Source organism: Tupaia chinensis, unplaced genomic scaffold (genome assembly GCF_000334495.1).
Source record: "Tupaia chinensis unplaced genomic scaffold, TupChi_1.0 Scaffold000146_1, whole genome shotgun sequence".
NCBI classification, from domain to species: domain Eukaryota; kingdom Metazoa; phylum Chordata; class Mammalia; order Scandentia; family Tupaiidae; genus Tupaia; species Tupaia belangeri.
This window is the reverse complement of record NW_006159616.1, coordinates 5,028,096-5,046,446: the sequence shown is the minus strand read 5'-3', so window position 1 is coordinate 5,046,446 and position 18,351 is coordinate 5,028,096. Positions and strand designations below refer to the sequence as shown.

General features: G+C 52.0%; 1 protein-coding gene across 1 annotated transcript in view; it reads right to left on the bottom strand.

Annotated features, from left to right (window-relative positions):
* Positions 1 to 1,096: 1,096 nt before the first annotated feature.
* The window catches only part of LOC114007248 (E3 ubiquitin-protein ligase UBR4-like), a gene marked incomplete at its 3' end in the record, with an annotated part of 55,625 nt that continues 38,370 nt past the window's right edge, over positions 1,097 to 18,351 (bottom strand). The window contains 8 exon segments of the mRNA XM_027770607.1: positions 1,097 to 1,259; positions 1,925 to 2,015; positions 5,751 to 5,975; positions 9,441 to 9,635; positions 12,692 to 12,817; positions 13,252 to 13,394; positions 14,500 to 14,613; positions 16,921 to 17,139. Of these exon segments, the coding sequence (XP_027626408.1) occupies positions 1,097 to 1,259; positions 1,925 to 2,015; positions 5,751 to 5,975; positions 9,441 to 9,635; positions 12,692 to 12,817; positions 13,252 to 13,394; positions 14,500 to 14,613; positions 16,921 to 17,139 (1,276 nt within the window).

Sequence of the window (18,351 nt, the reverse complement as noted above, 5' to 3'; positions counted from 1 at the left end):
GTGACATAGCCATTACACTAACTGCTGGTCCCTTTTCCTGATTCTTTATAAGAGTCCTATGGAAACAGCCTAGCAAAGAGTTGAGCAGGTTCAGAGGCCCCACAGGGAGAGTGGGCACTGAGCTCTCACTCCTGGAGGATTTTCCTAGGCATGGACCCCTCACCTCTACCTGCTATCACTTGATGCTCGCTTACAAATCCAAACAAATTTTAATGTGCTTGCCATCAGGGCAAAAAAGTTGTCGAACAGAGGATTTGTACACAGGCGAGAGTAATGAACTTCCGTTTTACCAGCTGCGGGGTGAGGAATTGACCACATCTCACACGGCTGCCCTACTCGTACACTCAAGGGATACACTTGGCAGGGTCAGCAAGTGGAGTGGTGTTTAAGGCGCTGGACTCCCACGTGGCTGACCATGCTTTGAGTCCTGGACCCAGTGGCTTAAAAATCACATTGGGCACATCTGTGTGTGTGCCCAAAATCCTAAGAGGACAGTGGGGAAGGGATTGCAACGTGGCCATCCCTCAGGGGTAAATTCTCACTAGGGAGGATTGCTTCCCCAGTTCCCTCTATTTATCTCTCTTCTTGAAGCGCATGTGCCCTGTGGCAAAAGCCTGAAAAAAGAGATGCACTTAGCTTTGTTTTCATATTTGCCACCTATTTAAGAATCAGAAATCTTCTACATCTCCCTGGGGACAGCGGCAACATAACAGGTCTCAGGCCCCAAAAGGTGAGGGGGAAACAGGTGTATTCCCACTCACGCACTAACTCTCCAAGCTAGCAGAAAAGGCCGGCAGCCATGACTCCCAGTTCCCGGCTATGTCCCTTGGCCTCTGACTAGTCTTTGAGGAGGACGAGGCCACGTGCAAGGAGGACAGTGCCCATGGGTTGGTCATGCACACTCAGCACACGTAAGAGCCCCTATTCCTGTTGTCAGCAGCTCGGCATTTACACATCCTGCCAGGGCTTCCGGAGGCAGCTGGGAGGCTGGTTCATAGCTGTGTCTCTTCTGAGACGTGAGCTACGTGGTCAGCTCACAAAGGCAGACATGGGGCTTTGCTGCAGAGGGCCTGTAAGATAGAACCCTGACACTGACCGGCCGCATCGAGGAACTCTGAGAAGGTCTCCACTGGCATGAACTCCTCCTGGAAGGTCTTCAGGGCTCTGTCGGCAGCTTCGTAGATGGGCATGTCATTATGGCGGATGTACTCAGCCAGAGAGCAGGACCAGCCCCCCTCCGTGTTACTGGTAGGCACCTTCTACAAGAACCGACAGGAGTCAGGGCCGAGGAGGTGGTTATGTAATGCCACCTCATCCTGCGCTCACACCCATCAGGCCATTCAATCCCATGGAGAGAAGCCCTCCCCACACACATCAAAGCTGTCCCTGGAGGATGTTTTGCCTCCAGGAACAACAAAATTTAACCTCACTCCTCTAGAGCCCCCTCGTGTGCTGTGGCACTTGAGCCGACAAGCTCCAGCAAGTGACTGCATTCCTTCCTCCCAACACATCTCACATCTGCATCTCCCAAAGCAAAGGGACCTGTCGACACCCTCTGACAGAGCCATCTCATCCAGATGATAAAAGGAGCCGGCCCCAATACCGACGCTCTAGAGGCAGGGAACAGGACTTTTTCTGTCACAGGGCAGTGGGTGGTTCAGACGAGGGGATGGGCCACAAGAGAGGGCCGGGAAGGAGGTGCCCTGGGGCAGGCCTGAGAGAGGTGACTTGGCCACATGCACATCAGATGTGAGGGGCTGGGGTGACAGGACAGATCCCTTCCTGCAGCGGGGCCATTTGTTCCTCAGGAGCGAAGCACCCTAGGCCAGGGGAGCAGCAGCCTGGATGCTGAGACAGGGTCAGAGCTGGGAGGGAGGGACTTTACCCCCTTAAGGAAACAAGCTGGGCCTCCTGGCTTCCTTACCTTAAACATGTTGTAAATGAGATCCACGAGGGCCCAAAAGAGAAGGGAAGAACGGTAAGCAGAGTAGTCCTTGACCGCCTTATCTGTCAGCCTGGAAAAGAAAATCAGTTCCACCTCCTGAATCCCGACGGGTACACAAGGTCGGAGCAAAGCATCCTGGGACACAGAGAGGGCCACAGCGCTCCGTGCACACAGGCCCAGCTGCTTGCCTTGCCTCCCGGAACACACAGCTGTGGCAAGAAGTCCTCAAGCCCTGAGACCCAGGTTTACTTCTGCTAAGACTTGCCACGGAACCCCAATTCTCTCAGCACTCCCCTCTGAAGCAGGGTACAGCGGGACGGGAGAGACAGGAGTTGCCACGTGGTAACCAAATGATTCCGGGAACCAGCGGTTAGCGTAATGGCTATGTCGCTGGACTCCCGCGTAGTCGACCGCGGTTCGCATCCCAGCCTTGGTGGCTTAAACTCACGCCAGGCGCATGTGTGTGCGTGCCCAAGATCCCGAGAGGAAAATGGAGAAGTGATTGCGGTGTGACCATCCCCCCGGGGGATGATTTCTCGCTTTCTGTCTCTGTCTCTCTCTGTCTGTCTGGCGAGCGCACACGCCCTATAGCAGAAAACCTCTCAAAAAAAAAAAAAAGAAAGAAAGAAAGAAAGAAAGAAAGAAAGAAAGAAAGAAACAGGATTCCCTCGCCCCATGTTCAGCCCCCACACAAGCTCTTGAACTTGATGGTACATAGTTAACCAAGTAGGAGACAAGAGTCTGGAATTGCCACCAGAAAAATTTTAGAAACAGTCAGCAAACCCAAACCGGCCCAACACAGTAGTCTGTCAAATGTGTGCTGTTAGAAAAGAGCAAGCTGGCGGAAAATTGTTGTTGAGCAATAACAATGTCTAGGATGGAGCACGCAACCACCGACACCTCCTAAATCCCTGGTAATCTGGGGCTGTTCACCACACCCCTTTGTTTATAGCCAGTATCACTTCCATCTAATCCCGTGATTCAGCTCAGGATAAAGTCCCTTGGAACACTGGAAGCCATCTCTGACAACGTCCACTGCCTTCTTGGTGGACAATCTTAGTTTGAGGAATGATTCCACAGGCAGAGCCGCTGTGAAATACAGAAAGGCCAGACTCCCTCCGGCACAGGGAATGAAGTATCAGCAGCAGGGTACAGCTTCAAACCCACCCCTACTCCCCAAGTTCTGCAAGAGGCTCTGTCCACAGACACGTCACATCGGTAATAAACAAGTAAAGATTGCAGGACCCCTCATCGCGTACCTTAGAACACCAAAGGGATGTGCACTAAAATGCTCTGGATCAACTCAACATTTAGTTTGGTATTAAAATGCATGCGTACATGTAAGATTATAAACTAAGATAAGCACAGATGTTATTTCTTACAGAAGCTGAAACTAACACTGGCCTTGAATGAAGAAACTGGACAGCCTTCTGCACCTACATTCAGTAAATGTTTTAGTTAACTCACAAAGTAAAAGAATAAAATGAGACAGGGCCAGCAGGTGGTGTGTGGAGATTAAGGTGCTGGATCCACATGGCTGACTGCACAGTTCAAGTCCTTGACCCAGGAGCTTAAAAGACATACCACACACACATGTGCTCAAAATTCCAACAGGAGAATTAGAGGAGAAGGAATTGCCGTATGACCATCGCTCCTGGAGGTGAATTCTCCCTGCCCAACCCCGTTTCTCTCTAGCAAGTGCACACACAGCCTATAACAAAGCTTTAAAAAAAAAAAAAAAAAGACAATTGCGTTCGCAAAAAAACTTCTTTTGTCCTCACCCATCCCAGGACCTTGACCCTACTTCTCCCCTGCCAAGGGATGCTGCAGCCCAAAGTGAAAACCACTGTAGGTGAGGATGAAAACTCGTTTTTTTGCACCTCTGTCTCCTGGCAGAAAGAGAGCAGATAGAGCCGTGACAGGAGTCTAGGAAAGTCCCAGGTCGAGGTGCGCTACGATCCTGGCAGAGGAGCCCTTTTCCTGATATGTAACATGCACGTGGGTCAGCCTGACTCAAGCTCCACTGCTGGGTATCTGCCTCTGCACCTGCCCCATCCCGTGCAGGACTGAGGGCAAGGCCTGCTGCCCGTGCCTGTGCCCAACACCAGGGTGAGACACCGAAATGCCCTCCCAACCACAGCCTTCTTCCCCAAACTAAGACCGCAAACCCTCAGCACCTCTTCCAGTCTGTTTATGGGCACCAGGCTCCCAGCCCCAGACCACAGGCAAATCTGGGCCTCTCCCTGGCTGGTGTGCTTTGGTAAGCAGGAATCCTGAGCGACCCTGCCCAAGTTAATTATTTAAGGCTAATTAGTAAAGGTGACTAAATGGCTACAGAGAAAATGGCAGCTCATGAATGCAACAGCCCACACTGGATTTCCTAATTAAGCTGTGACCAAATTGGCTTTTCCTTAACTGCCTGGGACAGTAATGAATTCTAGCCTCCTAATTGAAAGCAAAACACCTCCTGTGGGTTCAGATTTCACACCTGCCACAGAGAACCTGTGCAAATAAACGGTCACCCCGCATGCTGGGAATGCCGGCCGGGCCCGACTTACCCAGCTTAGCCTTCTCATGCTCTAACTTCATTTCTAGCAGCTAGTTAGTTATTAATGCTTCAGAATCTTAGGAAACAATGGGGCAGAGGTTATGTAGGACTCTAACAAGACGAGCCCCCTCCCACCCTACACAAACAAGCTGGTCTTCGCCAGATGCAGCAGCACAGCTTCAACTTGGTGTCTCTGAGGTGTGAGGCGTCTAAGAATGGCGACACCTGACAGATCAGAGCTGATGGACGTGAAGAAACCAAGTGTGCCATCTCAGGTCCGTGCCATCTCCACGTGGGTTATCATGGCAATGACCCTTCGGAACCGAGACTAAAGGAGCCAGAGGGCTGAAGCAGAACCGCAGGGGCAGGCCTTCCAGAAAGGAAGCAGAGGCACATTTCCCTCAAACGGCAGAAACAAACTGCCACTCCTCCCCACCCCCAGGTGCCCCAAACAGGCAGATGGTTCAGGGCCACTTTCCACCTGAATGGTGCCCACAGTCCCCTCTGCACAGCAAGCCACATGGTCACCTCAAAGAGCTGCTGGTGGTAGTTTCTGTTTGCACTCATGTCTCTCACGGTAAATCCCACCACCACCACCTAACTCAAATCTCAGTACAGCACAGTAACAAAGACCACGTCTGGAGCCAGCAGGTGGTGTGATTATGGGTGCTGGACTCCCACATGGCCGACTATGGCTCAAGTCCTAGACCTGGCAGCTTGCGTTCTCATTTCCCCCACCTCTCTTTCTCTCTCACTCTGTTCCTCTCTGGTCAAATTAAAATAAATAAAGTTAAATAAAATAATTAACAAAAAAACAAAGACCACTTCCTTCCCGAAATGCTGCTCTCCTGTGGGAGGTGTGGGCCTGAGGGAGTGGTCCTACCTGAGACTGAAGGGATAGGAAAGGAACCAATCAGCAACCACAGCCATGTTAAACGTTCACACCAACACCGTGAGATGCGGCCAGCCTGGCTGGCTGTCTTCTCATCAGTCCTCACCCCGGTGCGGGGCTGACACGCTCTCTAGAGGCTTCGACAGCGGGTAAGCCTGGCTCCACTCTTCTAGTAGCTGAACACAGTACCCAGAGGTGATGGCAGTTTCCCGCCATCAACCTAGACTCCTGGTAGGGCAGACTGAGGAGGGGGACAACCGCCGAGTCGAGCGACCATGCCCTCGCTTAGCACAAGCCTACTGCCCAGCAGCTTTCACATGCACCGGGAACAATCCAGGCAACAGCTTCCTGACTCGGGTACTGACCTGGTGGCTCCCCCTGGAGCCACTGCCCGGGCCTGCGAGGTCACTAGCAGCCTCCGCAAGATTTCCACTCGTGTGGCTCTCCACTGCTCAGGGGGCAGGATGTGGAGGGCCAGGACTGTGAAATAGTGGGGCCCGTCCACTTCAAAGGCACTCTCTACCCACTTCTCCTTGGGCTGCTCCAGAAAGCCTTGCAGGTTCTTCTCTTCTCGTGAAGTTGCCCGCGTTCTGAAAGAAAAGAGGTGTGAAGAGGGCAGGCAGAAGGACCACTGCAGCAGGACGGGGAGGGCTAGCCCCATGCAGTTCACTGAACACTTCCCTGCCCCTCACCTCCTCTCTCACCATCCAAGCCCTTCTTCCCCTTCCAGGCCCTTCCTTGTGGGGTCTTCCCTGACCCCCGCTTCCCACTCCTGCCTCAGCACCAACAGCTCCAAACAACTACTGGCTCTTATCAGGTACATTCAGATGCTCTAACAGCATTCCCCTAACTCCAGAGAAGCACAGAGAAGTGAAGCAACTTGCCCAAAGTCAATAAGCTAGTGAGTGACAGAGGCAAAATGCAAATGTGTATTCCCGGACTCGGCCCCGAACCTGAACGCAGCCTCATTCCACACAGCCCTAAATGCTACTGAAGTGTATGCTGAACTTGCATCAGGCGCTCTCCTCGGCTCCCCTTTCGGCTGGCCTTCCTAGGAACTGTGTCCTTTCCCTCCACTAGAACAGCTCCTTCAGGTGAGCACCACTTCTTGTTCTCTCCTCAACTGCAATGAGGATGATGACCTCACCCCACGTGAATGCCAGGTGCCAACTGGAACATGTTCCATGGGTGACCTCATGTAGTCCTCACAAGAACCCTGAGACAGGCACTACCACTACCCTGGCTTTACAGAAGAGGAAACTATGGCACAGGGAGTACGTTGCCTGGAGCCACACACTGGAGAAGAACTGTGCTCTGAACCCGGGGTCTGGCTCCGGAACCTGCCTGCTGTTTACTCTTTCTCCCCAACGCGTGCTGACGAGTGGCCACTAAACTGGCACTAAAATCCCGAGTCCTTCCAATGATCTACTTCCTGCTACACGCTCTCCTTAACACCTGGATGGTGCTCTCTACCACGAGTGCTTGCTGCCCTTGTGCTGCGGGAGGAAACAGGGCATCGTGACACTAGGCGCTGCCAGCGTCGTTACCAGCCACGTAACTCATGAGCCACATAACTCAGGTCTGCCTTTCTCTCTGCAGAACAGAGCAATCCACCCCACCTGATGGCTGCCAAAAGACATGTCTCTGCAAAAAAAGGGCCTTAAGAACACTGGCAATTAGCGCTGCCCGGGCTGCAGCAGTGTGGACAGTGGGAAGGTCTGTGTCATCAGTGAAGCCAGGTGCGTCTGACAGTCTAAGCAGTTTAGTGGGTGAGGTAATGTGCCGATGGAGACCTGCCCCGTGTTTAACAATGAGTCTGGGGGCTCAAGGTCAGCCTTTGATCACCAGGAAACGGGAGAGAGGACCAGAAAGGCTGAGAGACAGGCTGTCCTGCTGCCTCGACTGCACCACAGCTGACTCGGGCAGGCTGTACTTAGCCTTTCAACAGGTTCCAATTCTGTCCAGGAGAGCTGTAAGACTCGCTAGGTGATGGGGCCTGGAGGAGGAAACCTTTCAGTAAAATCCTAACACTATGGGACAGTAAATCCCTTAATTTGCTTTGAAAATTTGGAGTGAGAGCTAGCCAGTGGCATGGTGGTTAAAGGTGGCTGGATCTGAGATGCCCAACTATGTAATCAAGTCCTAGACCCGATGACCTGAAGAACACCCTGGACGGATGTGCAGGCATGCCCAAAACCCTGAGAGGAGGATGGAGAAAGGACTGTGGCATGGCTGTCCTCCACAGTGAGTCTTCCTCACTTGCTCTCTCTCTCTGTGTCTCTCTCCAGTGAGCACACACACCCTCTGGCAAATTAAAAACAAACAAACAAACAACAACAACAACAGCAAAAACCTGGAGGGCAGAATATACTCTATCCGATCTAGGTGCTTCTTTAAAATTATACTGCTCAGAATCCACCTAACTGTTCCATAACACCCGTAAGGATAAAAATACAAATCTGGTTTTTTTCCTGGCTACCAGTCTTCTCAGCTGCCTTTCCCAGATAATCTTCCACACTTCCTCTCCCCTCACACTTGCCAGAAGCATTACTCACAGAGAGAACACAGGGCGAACAAGCCCCATTTTCCAGGTGTGGCATAGGTCCCAAGTTCTGCTGTAGCCCCTCACAGGGAAACCCCCCATTACTAACGACTGCAGTACAACTCTGCCCCATGGTCCCATGGGAACAGCCCTGAAAGCAGTAGTGGCTCTGGTGAAGCAGCAGCTTCAATGGCCTGGTGTCCCCCACCTCCTACTCCTCTTTGAGCTGCAAGGCAGCCCAAGGATGCAACCTCTGTCACCATGGGAGACAGGGCAGCTGTGGAAAGGAAGTCACTCTTTCTGCTTTATTCTGTGTGACCTCCAAAAGCCAGGGGTGCTCAGTAAAGGCTGCCCTGGGTCAGACATTTGCTCTGAACTAAGCGGGGAGGACAGAGAAAAGCTGGGGTCTCGCTGGGCAAAGGGATGTGGATGGTAGCTGGGCTGCCGCGTGCTGGGGCACGGGGTACTGACGTGTTCAGGACGTAAAGCACAGTGTGAATAGGAGGAAACCTTTCAGTAAAATCCTAACACTATGGGACAGTAAATCCCTTAATTTGCTTTGAAAATTTGGAGTGAGAGCTAGCCAGTGGCATGGTGGTTAAAGGTGGCTGGATCTGAGATGCCCAACTATGTAATCAAGTCCTAGACCCGATGACCTGAAGAACACCCTGGACGGATGTGCAGGCATGCCCAAAACCCTGAGAGGAGGATGGAGAAAGGACTGTGGCATGGCTGTCCTCCACAGTGAGTCTTCCTCACTTGCTCTCTCTCTCTGTGTCTCTCTCCAGTGAGCACACACACCCTCTGGCAAATTAAAAACAAACAAACAAACAACAACAACAACAGCAAAAACCTGGAGGGCAGAATATACTCTATCCGATCTAGGTGCTTCTTTAAAATTATACTGCTCAGAATCCACCTAACTGTTCCATAACACCCGTAAGGATAAAAATACAAATCTGGTTTTTTTCCTGGCTACCAGTCTTCTCAGCTGCCTTTCCCAGATAATCTTCCACACTTCCTCTCCCCTCACACTTGCCAGAAGCATTACTCACAGAGAGAACACAGGGCGAACAAGCCCCATTTTCCAGGTGTGGCATAGGTCCCAAGTTCTGCTGTAGCCCCTCACAGGGAAACCCCCCATTACTAACGACTGCAGTACAACTCTGCCCCATGGTCCCATGGGAACAGCCCTGAAAGCAGTAGTGGCTCTGGTGAAGCAGCAGCTTCAATGGCCTGGTGTCCCCCACCTCCTACTCCTCTTTGAGCTGCAAGGCAGCCCAAGGATGCAACCTCTGTCACCATGGGAGACAGGGCAGCTGTGGAAAGGAAGTCACTCTTTCTGCTTTATTCTGTGTGACCTCCAAAAGCCAGGGGTGCTCAGTAAAGGCTGCCCTGGGTCAGACATTTGCTCTGAACTAAGCGGGGAGGACAGAGAAAAGCTGGGGTCTCGCTGGGCAAAGGGATGTGGATGGTAGCTGGGCTGCCGCGTGCTGGGGCACGGGGTACTGACGTGTTCAGGACGTAAAGCACAGTGTGAATGATGTATGGGATCAGGTGGATGTTGCTCTCCCGACCACCTCCACCGGTGTCCGCGCTGAACGACTGCTCCATGGCGAAGCGCAGGAAGAGTAGCTTGATGTCGTGGATGTTGAGCTGGTAGGTGGGCTCCCGCTGGCCTGTGCACTCCTGGAGGTAAGTGTTGTGCCTGCAGAGAAGCCGACAGATGCCGAATGGCAGGGAGTTCCCTTCCACCCGGGAAGGCAGAGCTGCCGTGAGCGCCCTGCCCAGATGGCTAACGGATGGAGAGAAGATGGAGAGGGAGGCTCAGCAGCAAGACCACACAGCAGAGGGCATTTTCATTTCTGCTGACTGAAGGTGGCGCGCTCCAAGTTTAGTAAGGAAGAACCCACCCCTTTCAGAGGCCTGCTTCTTGATGAGTGAATGCTGTAGGACATATTAAGGCCACATCTGAAGTACACTTGGGAGAAAGAAATACCCATTCTGATGACCAGGTGACCTACCCATAAAAGTGATCTCTGCAACCTCCAAATAGAGTTTATTTTTCTACATCAATATATATTCTCATCTATCTGGGGATCCCAAGTTACTCCACCTCCCTGGGTGGCAATTTCTTTAGCTGTAAAACGTACACAGTAACACACGGCAAATATTTATGTATGTTGTCCAATATTACTGCCAGGTGCCTGATTATGATAAGTACCTTTTATCCCTGAGCTTTAAAATAGGTCTTGGGGCGGGACACCACTCCGGAGACAAGGCCTCAGTAAGACCAAGGACCTCGAGAAGTGTTAGCTATTTCTTTTTATTGAAAGAGGTTTTTTGTCATCAGGCACTTGCACTCACCAGAGCAATAGAGACAGAGAGAAAGTGAGAAATCACCCCCCCGGGGGGGGCATGCTGCAATCCTTTCTCCATTCTCCTCTCAGGATTTTGGGCATGCACACACACATGCCCAGCATGAGTTTTAAACCACCAGGTATGGAACTCGAAACACAGTCGACTACGTGGGAGTTCAGAGACATAACCATTACACCATCTGCTGGTCCCAACATTAGCTATTCTAATCTGAACTTTCTAAGACAAGAAAGGCCTTAAAAAGAGGCCAATGTCCCTCTTGCCACTAAGCCACTTTCATTACTCAAATTTCAGAGCTACACATCATGACAAGTGAACTCTGGGAAATTCTGGCACCCAGAGAGCCTATGTCCTAAGTCACAAGATCCACAAAGGAGGAGTAGAAATAACTAGAAATGTCACATGTGCCCGAGAAGCCAAGGGTGCTGGTGCCTCCTGTCGTCACTTTACAGGTGCCCACCCTCCCAGCCCTATCTGATCTGGACATCTCCCTGTCAGACTCCCACTGAGGGGATGGGCCGACGGCTCCTGGGAACCCCCTCCTTTTCCACCAGTGAGGACTGTCAACATTCACAACACTCACCTTGCCAAGCAAGTGGCAAACGCTGATTCGGGGACGTGGGGCCCCCAGACCGGAAGGAGCCCATTGCACTTGGTGTTGGCATTCTGCAGGGCAGCACTCTCCCACTCTTCCCGGCCTCGTGCCAGCCTGGATGGGGAGCAGAGCAGGCACACATGACCACTGGATTAATTGGCAACCAGGTGCCTGGGTGAGGGTGGAAAGGGCTTGCTAGTACCACTAAGGAAGTTAGAACCCAAGCTCCTGACCCTCGGGAGAGTCAGTCATTCACAACCTCGACGCAGTAAACACTGGCTCCACTGTAGCTAAGTGAGCTTTCTTTCACTAACCTTGGGCCAAAGCACACTCTAACTCGGCAGGGATAGCTCACGGGCCTACATGGTTAAGGTAGAGCACCTTAATCCCTACAGGCTGAGGAGCTGACTTAAACCTCGGGGTCGCCAGTCCCACCCTCTCCAAGGCAGGCCCAGTCCTTTCAGGCGCCACAAGGTAAGGGCGGCCCGGGGGTAAGGCAGGCTCCCGGGCAGCCTACTGAAGGGCTTGCCCCACTAGAGCCAGCCTACCTGACGGCGGCCAGGTGGCAGTCGTAGTGCACAATGTTGAAGTGGGACACGGTGCTATAGCCCTGCTGCTTCCGGGGCTTGTTCTCCATCTCCTCCAAGGCCACACGCTTAGTGAAGGTATAGATGCCCAGGACCTTTGTGGGCTGTAAAGACAGCATCGTAAACAGAGGACGGTGAGGAGAGATTTCGAGTCAGGCTTGTAGAAAGAGATGAGGTGGGTGAGGAGCAACACTAGAGTGTTCAGGACACATCTGAAGTACACTTGGGAGAAAGAAATACCCATTCTGATGACCAGGTGACCTACCCATAAAAGTGATCTCTGCAACCTCCAAATAGAGTTTATTTTTCTACATCAATATATATTCTCATCTATCTGGGGATCCCAAGTTACTCCACCTCCCTGGGTGGCAATTTCTTTAGCTGTAAAACGTACACAGTAACACACGGCAAATATTTATGTATGTTGTCCAATATTACTGCCAGGTGCCTGATTATGATAAGTACCTTTTATCCCTGAGCTTTAAAATAGGTCTTGGGGCGGGACACCACTCCGGAGACAAGGCCTCAGTAAGACCAAGGACCTCGAGAAGTGTTAGCTATTTCTTTTTATTGAAAGAGGTTTTTTGTCATCAGGCACTTGCACTCACCAGAGCAATAGAGACAGAGAGAAAGTGAGAAATCACCCCCCCGGGGGGGGCATGCTGCAATCCTTTCTCCATTCTCCTCTCAGGATTTTGGGCATGCACACACACATGCCCAGCATGAGTTTTAAACCACCAGGTATGGAACTCGAAACACAGTCGACTACGTGGGAGTTCAGAGACATAACCATTACACCATCTGCTGGTCCCAACATTAGCTATTCTAATCTGAACTTTCTAAGACAAGAAAGGCCTTAAAAAGAGGCCAATGTCCCTCTTGCCACTAAGCCACTTTCATTACTCAAATTTCAGAGCTACACATCATGACAAGTGAACTCTGGGAAATTCTGGCACCCAGAGAGCCTATGTCCTAAGTCACAAGATCCACAAAGGAGGAGTAGAAATAACTAGAAATGTCACATGTGCCCGAGAAGCCAAGGGTGCTGGTGCCTCCTGTCGTCACTTTACAGGTGCCCACCCTCCCAGCCCTATCTGATCTGGACATCTCCCTGTCAGACTCCCACTGAGGGGATGGGCCGACGGCTCCTGGGAACCCCCTCCTTTTCCACCAGTGAGGACTGTCAACATTCACAACACTCACCTTGCCAAGCAAGTGGCAAACGCTGATTCGGGGACGTGGGGCCCCCAGACCGGAAGGAGCCCATTGCACTTGGTGTTGGCATTCTGCAGGGCAGCACTCTCCCACTCTTCCCGGCCTCGTGCCAGCCTGGATGGGGAGCAGAGCAGGCACACATGACCACTGGATTAATTGGCAACCAGGTGCCTGGGTGAGGGTGGAAAGGGCTTGCTAGTACCACTAAGGAAGTTAGAACCCAAGCTCCTGACCCTCGGGAGAGTCAGTCATTCACAACCTCGACGCAGTAAACACTGGCTCCACTGTAGCTAAGTGAGCTTTCTTTCACTAACCTTGGGCCAAAGCACACTCTAACTCGGCAGGGATAGCTCACGGGCCTACATGGTTAAGGTAGAGCACCTTAATCCCTACAGGCTGAGGAGCTGACTTAAACCTCGGGGTCGCCAGTCCCACCCTCTCCAAGGCAGGCCCAGTCCTTTCAGGCGCCACAAGGTAAGGGCGGCCCGGGGGTAAGGCAGGCTCCCGGGCAGCCTACTGAAGGGCTTGCCCCACTAGAGCCAGCCTACCTGACGGCGGCCAGGTGGCAGTCGTAGTGCACAATGTTGAAGTGGGACACGGTGCTATAGCCCTGCTGCTTCCGGGGCTTGTTCTCCATCTCCTCCAAGGCCACACGCTTAGTGAAGGTATAGATGCCCAGGACCTTTGTGGGCTGTAAAGACAGCATCGTAAACAGAGGACGGTGAGGAGAGATTTCGAGTCAGGCTTGTAGAAAGAGATGAGGTGGGTGAGGAGCAACACTAGAGTGTTCAGGACGGGGGTGTCAGTCAACACTCAGTCTGTGGCTGGGCGCAGTGGCTGGATCCCACAAGGCTGACCAAGTCCCAGAACGAGCAGCTTGAAAACACACTGGGCATGTCTGCGTGCGTACCCAAACTCCCAAAGGGAGAGGTGGAGAAGACAGTGCTGTGTGACTCGCACCCACGGGGATGCTTCCTCACCCCCCACCCCATCTCTCTCCAGCCAGCACATCCACCTAGCAAATTTAAAAGAAAGAAAGAAAAAAAAAAAACAAAAACGAGAAAGAGGATATTGTACAGACAGAAAGGCAAAAATGCAAGCTGAGGCCTCTCTTCTCTTCTCTGTGCTCCAACTATCTGAAAACGAGGAAGAAGGTACCTTCTTGATAATCGCTTGCTTTTCTGAGCCTGGCAGGTGGCTCTGAGGAGCCTGCGTCAGAGCAGCACCAGCAAGGTCTGCAGCCCAGGACACCTGCCTCCCATGGCCTGAGTGCGGGAGTACACTCTAGCTGGAGAAGAGGAGGCCACCTTGTAGGCCCTTCGGGGAGCACACAGGTCATGTGCTCCTCTGCTCTTTTCAAGTGTGATCTAGCCTGGAAGAGCTTACAAGAGTAGGGTTCTGATCTCCTCTCACTATCCTAAATGGAAGCAGAATGATGCATTTTTTTAAGCCCAGTTCTGGAGTCAGAAGCTTTGGCTGGATTCAGGCTCTGCAAGTGATTTTTGTCTTCTTAACCATAAACTGGGGCTTTTTATTGGTGTGAAGATTAAAACTACAACAGCTCTGAGCACAAGGCCTGGCCTACAGAAGGAATCCACTGACTTGTGTCTGCCAATGACTAATGTTCAGACATTTGCCTTCCTGCCTTTGGACAGGACAGCTGGTCCCTTGTCAGGCTCCTAAGATGCAAGCCTTGACCTTGGCCTGAAAACAGGAATGGGACACGCCTGGAGCATGAGCAGGCCATGCCATCAAAGCCCCGCCGTCACAAGCGGCTGCGGGCCTGGCAGCTGTACCTGGAACTTGTACCCCTCCCTGCAGATGCAGCACGTGAGGCCCGGCTCCTCGATCAGCTCCTCCATCTGTTTCAGGAGTGCAGTCTTGGTCACGACCTGGCCCTTTTCATTGGTCTGCAGGAAAACCAAGGTGGCATATCAGAAGGGGACCGCCAAACACCTTCCCACCCTGGCTTAGGGACGCTCAGAAACGGGGCTAACCTTCCACATACACTAAGACTTCTGTGTCAACAAAAGCTCTTTGGTTGTCTTTTACTGAGAGTAAAGGCCCAGATTCTTCTGCTGTTCTCCTCCTCCTACAGACACTACTGAAGCAGAGGGAACCAGCCTGCTGCAAGCCTGGCAACTTGCCACCAGCAACCAAAAAAAGCCCCCTTTCTTTTTACCAGTAATACCAAGTCTTGGCTGCCAAGGGTTGTTGGTTTATGATTCCCTCACTGTCCCATGTGAGACTCAGATGTGCTGGCACTCAAGTTTGCTGGACTGGGGAAAGCTCTTGTAGAACTTCAGCCTCCTCTAAGGCGGGACAGTGAAAAGCACAGAGCCCTTTAAGTCAAACAGATCTAGTTCAAATTCCTGCCAACCACTTAAGACTCACGTGCCTTGCTCTTTTCACTTCACCTCTTAGTCTCAGTTACTTATGCAGAAAATGGATGTAATAGCATCACCCTCGCAGAGCCAGCTGAAGGCTGCGGTGATGCCTCACACGTTCGTCTGCAGAGCACAGCAGTCACAGAGCGTGCCCAGCACACTGTTCCTCCTTCCTCCTCTGTCCAGCTCTGTCTCCAAGCACAGGTAGCCCTCTCCTCGTCAGTGTGGGTAAGATTTGGGGCTGGGGGAGGTGGCTTTACCGTCATGCCCAGGGTGCCCAGGGCCTTCTGCCTCATCGCCATGGCCATGCGCTTCTTCTCGGCCCGGGTCTCCCTGCGAGCTGCGTCAATCTTCTTGTTGACATCAGGGTGCTCACGCAGTGCCTCCAGCAGGTTTTCAGCCAACGTCCCAATGCCCTCATCACTGGACACCTGCTCCAGTTTATGTAGGTTTGTGATGGAGTCAGTTCCAATCAGAACCTGCCAATAACAGACCAGAGAGATGCAGAAGAACCTTCCTCCCAGGACCTTAAAGGTCTAGCAAACATGCCAGACACACACGAGCTCATGTCATCTGCTTAGCTGCTATTAGATCTTTCAACTCCATACTTCAAGAGATACAGAGCAGCAGAAGAGGGTCTGGTTCTGACCAACTACCATGCTCTTTAGTGTCGTATCCCCATCTATAAAGTGGGGATAGCGCTGTGATTAAAAATGACAATGTGTAAATGATTAAAGATCAGCTATCACATGTAAACCATCCAGCACAGGGAAAGAGAAACGGACAGGTGGCTCTGAGGAGCCTGCGTCAGAGCAGCACCAGCAAGGTCTGCAGCCCAGGACACCTGCCTCCCATGGCCTGAGTGCGGGAGTACACTCTAGCTGGAGAAGAGGAGGCCACCTTGTAGGCCCTTCGGGGAGCACACAGGTCATGTGCTCCTCTGCTCTTTTCAAGTGTGATCTAGCCTGGAAGAGCTTACAAGAGTAGGGTTCTGATCTCCTCTCACTATCCTAAATGGAAGCAGAATGATGCATTTTTTTAAGCCCAGTTCTGGAGTCAGAAGCTTTGGCTGGATTCAGGCTCTGCAAGAGATTTTTGTCTTCTTAACAATAAACTAGGGCGTTTAGACAGACACACACCTTCCCACCCTGGCTTAGGGACGCTCAGAAACGGGGCTAACCTTCCACATACACTAAGACTTCTGTGTCAACAAAAGCTCTTTGGTTGTCTTTTACTGAGAGTAAAGGCCCAGATTCTTCTGCTGTTCTCCTCCTCCTACAGACACTACTGAAGCAGAGGGAACCAGCCTGCTGCAAGCCTGGCAACTTGCCACCAGCAACCAAAAAAAGCCCCCTTTCTTTTTACCAGTAATACCAAGTCTTGGCTGCCAAGGGTTGTTGGTTTATGATTCCCTCACTGTCCCATGTGAGACTCAGATGTGCTGGCACTCAAGTTTGCTGGACTGGGGAAAGCTCTTGTAGAACTTCAGCCTCCTCTAAGGCGGGACAGTGAAAAGCACAGAGCCCTTTAAGTCAAACAGATCTAGTTCAAATTCCTGCCAACCACTTAAGACTCACGTGCCTTGCTCTTTTCACTTCACCTCTTAGTCTCAGTTACTTATGCAGAAAATGGATGTAATAGCATCACCCTCGCAGAGCCAGCTGAAGGCTGCGGTGATGCCTCACACGTTCGTCTGCAGAGCACAGCAGTCACAGAGCGTGCCCAGCACACTGTTCCTCCTTCCTCCTCTGTCCAGCTCTGTCTCCAAGCACAGGTAGCCCTCTCCTCGTCAGTGTGGGTAAGATTTGGGGCTGGGGGAGGTGGCTTTACCGTCATGCCCAGGGTGCCCAGGGCCTTCTGCCTCATCGCCATGGCCATGCGCTTCTTCTCGGCCCGGGTCTCCCTGCGAGCTGCGTCAATCTTCTTGTTGACATCAGGGTGCTCACGCAGTGCCTCCAGCAGGTTTTCAGCCAACGTCCCAATGCCCTCATCACTGGACACCTGCTCCAGTTTATGTAGGTTTGTGATGGAGTCAGTTCCAATCAGAACCTGCCAATAACAGACCAGAGAGATGCAGAAGAACCTTCCTCCCAGGACCTTAAAGGTCTAGCAAACATGCCAGACACACACGAGCTCATGTCATCTGCTTAGCTGCTATTAGATCTTTCAACTCCATACTTCAAGAGATACAGAGCAGCAGAAGAGGGTCTGGTTCTGACCAACTACCATGCTCTTTAGTGTCGTATCCCCATCTATAAAGTGGGGATAGCGCTGTGATTAAAAATGACAATGTGTAAATGATTAAAGATCAGCTATCACATGTAAACCATCCAGCACAGGTTTGAGCAGGGAAAGGCCCCTCTGGTAAGATTAAAGGCAGTACCTGATGAGCCCGAGGCTCACTCAGCAGCAAAGCAGACCCCAAGTGTCTGCAAGGGACTGCGCCTACACCTCCTCCTCCTGGAGCCCTCTGGGCCACTGAACCTGGCAGCACAGCTCCCTCAGTCTAAGGGTGTCGGAGGTCTAGCTGCTACAGCGGGAGTGGGATAGAAGAACTCTTTCAAAGACGAATATTAACAAGAAGTCCCCGTGTTTGGAAAGGCCGGGAGTCAGTGCATTACAGCACCCTGCTCTCGCAGGGGTGGGCGAGTGTGAGGGTGCTGAGGGCAGGCATGGAGTGTGGGAAAGTGCCCAGGTGAGCTCCCCGAGCGTTCCCATGCATTGCCAAAATCCCCACCACTCCCATCACCAGGGAGCTGACGGCGAGTGCTGAGCTTGACCACACATCGGAGACAACAACGTTGACCTGCCGGGTGAAAGCTCAGCACTCACAGCTCAGGAACCTGTGCTCAGAGCAGGCACTCTCCAATGTGTGCCTCAGTGAAACTCACATCTCATGCTCCTGGACACCGAGGCCATGTTTCAGTTCCTACTCAACTTTTCCACAGGTATCCCGAGCTCAACACTGGACATTTACTCTGTGTGTGTGTGTGTGTGTGTGTGTGTGTGAGACAGAGAGAGAGAGAGAGAGAAAGATCCTTCCACACGCTCCAGGGAGGCGGTCCGACCACACACTCGCGGTATGATCTAACGACCTTCCTCTATCTGCTCTCAAACCTCCTATGTTCTCCATCTCATTAAATGGCACCACCATTCACCCTGTCACCCAATTCAGAAACGGAGCTGCTTTTATTTGTCCAACTTCTCCACTCCTGTGTGCAGTCAATCTCCCAATCCTGTTAGAAGCTCCTGGATCTCTGC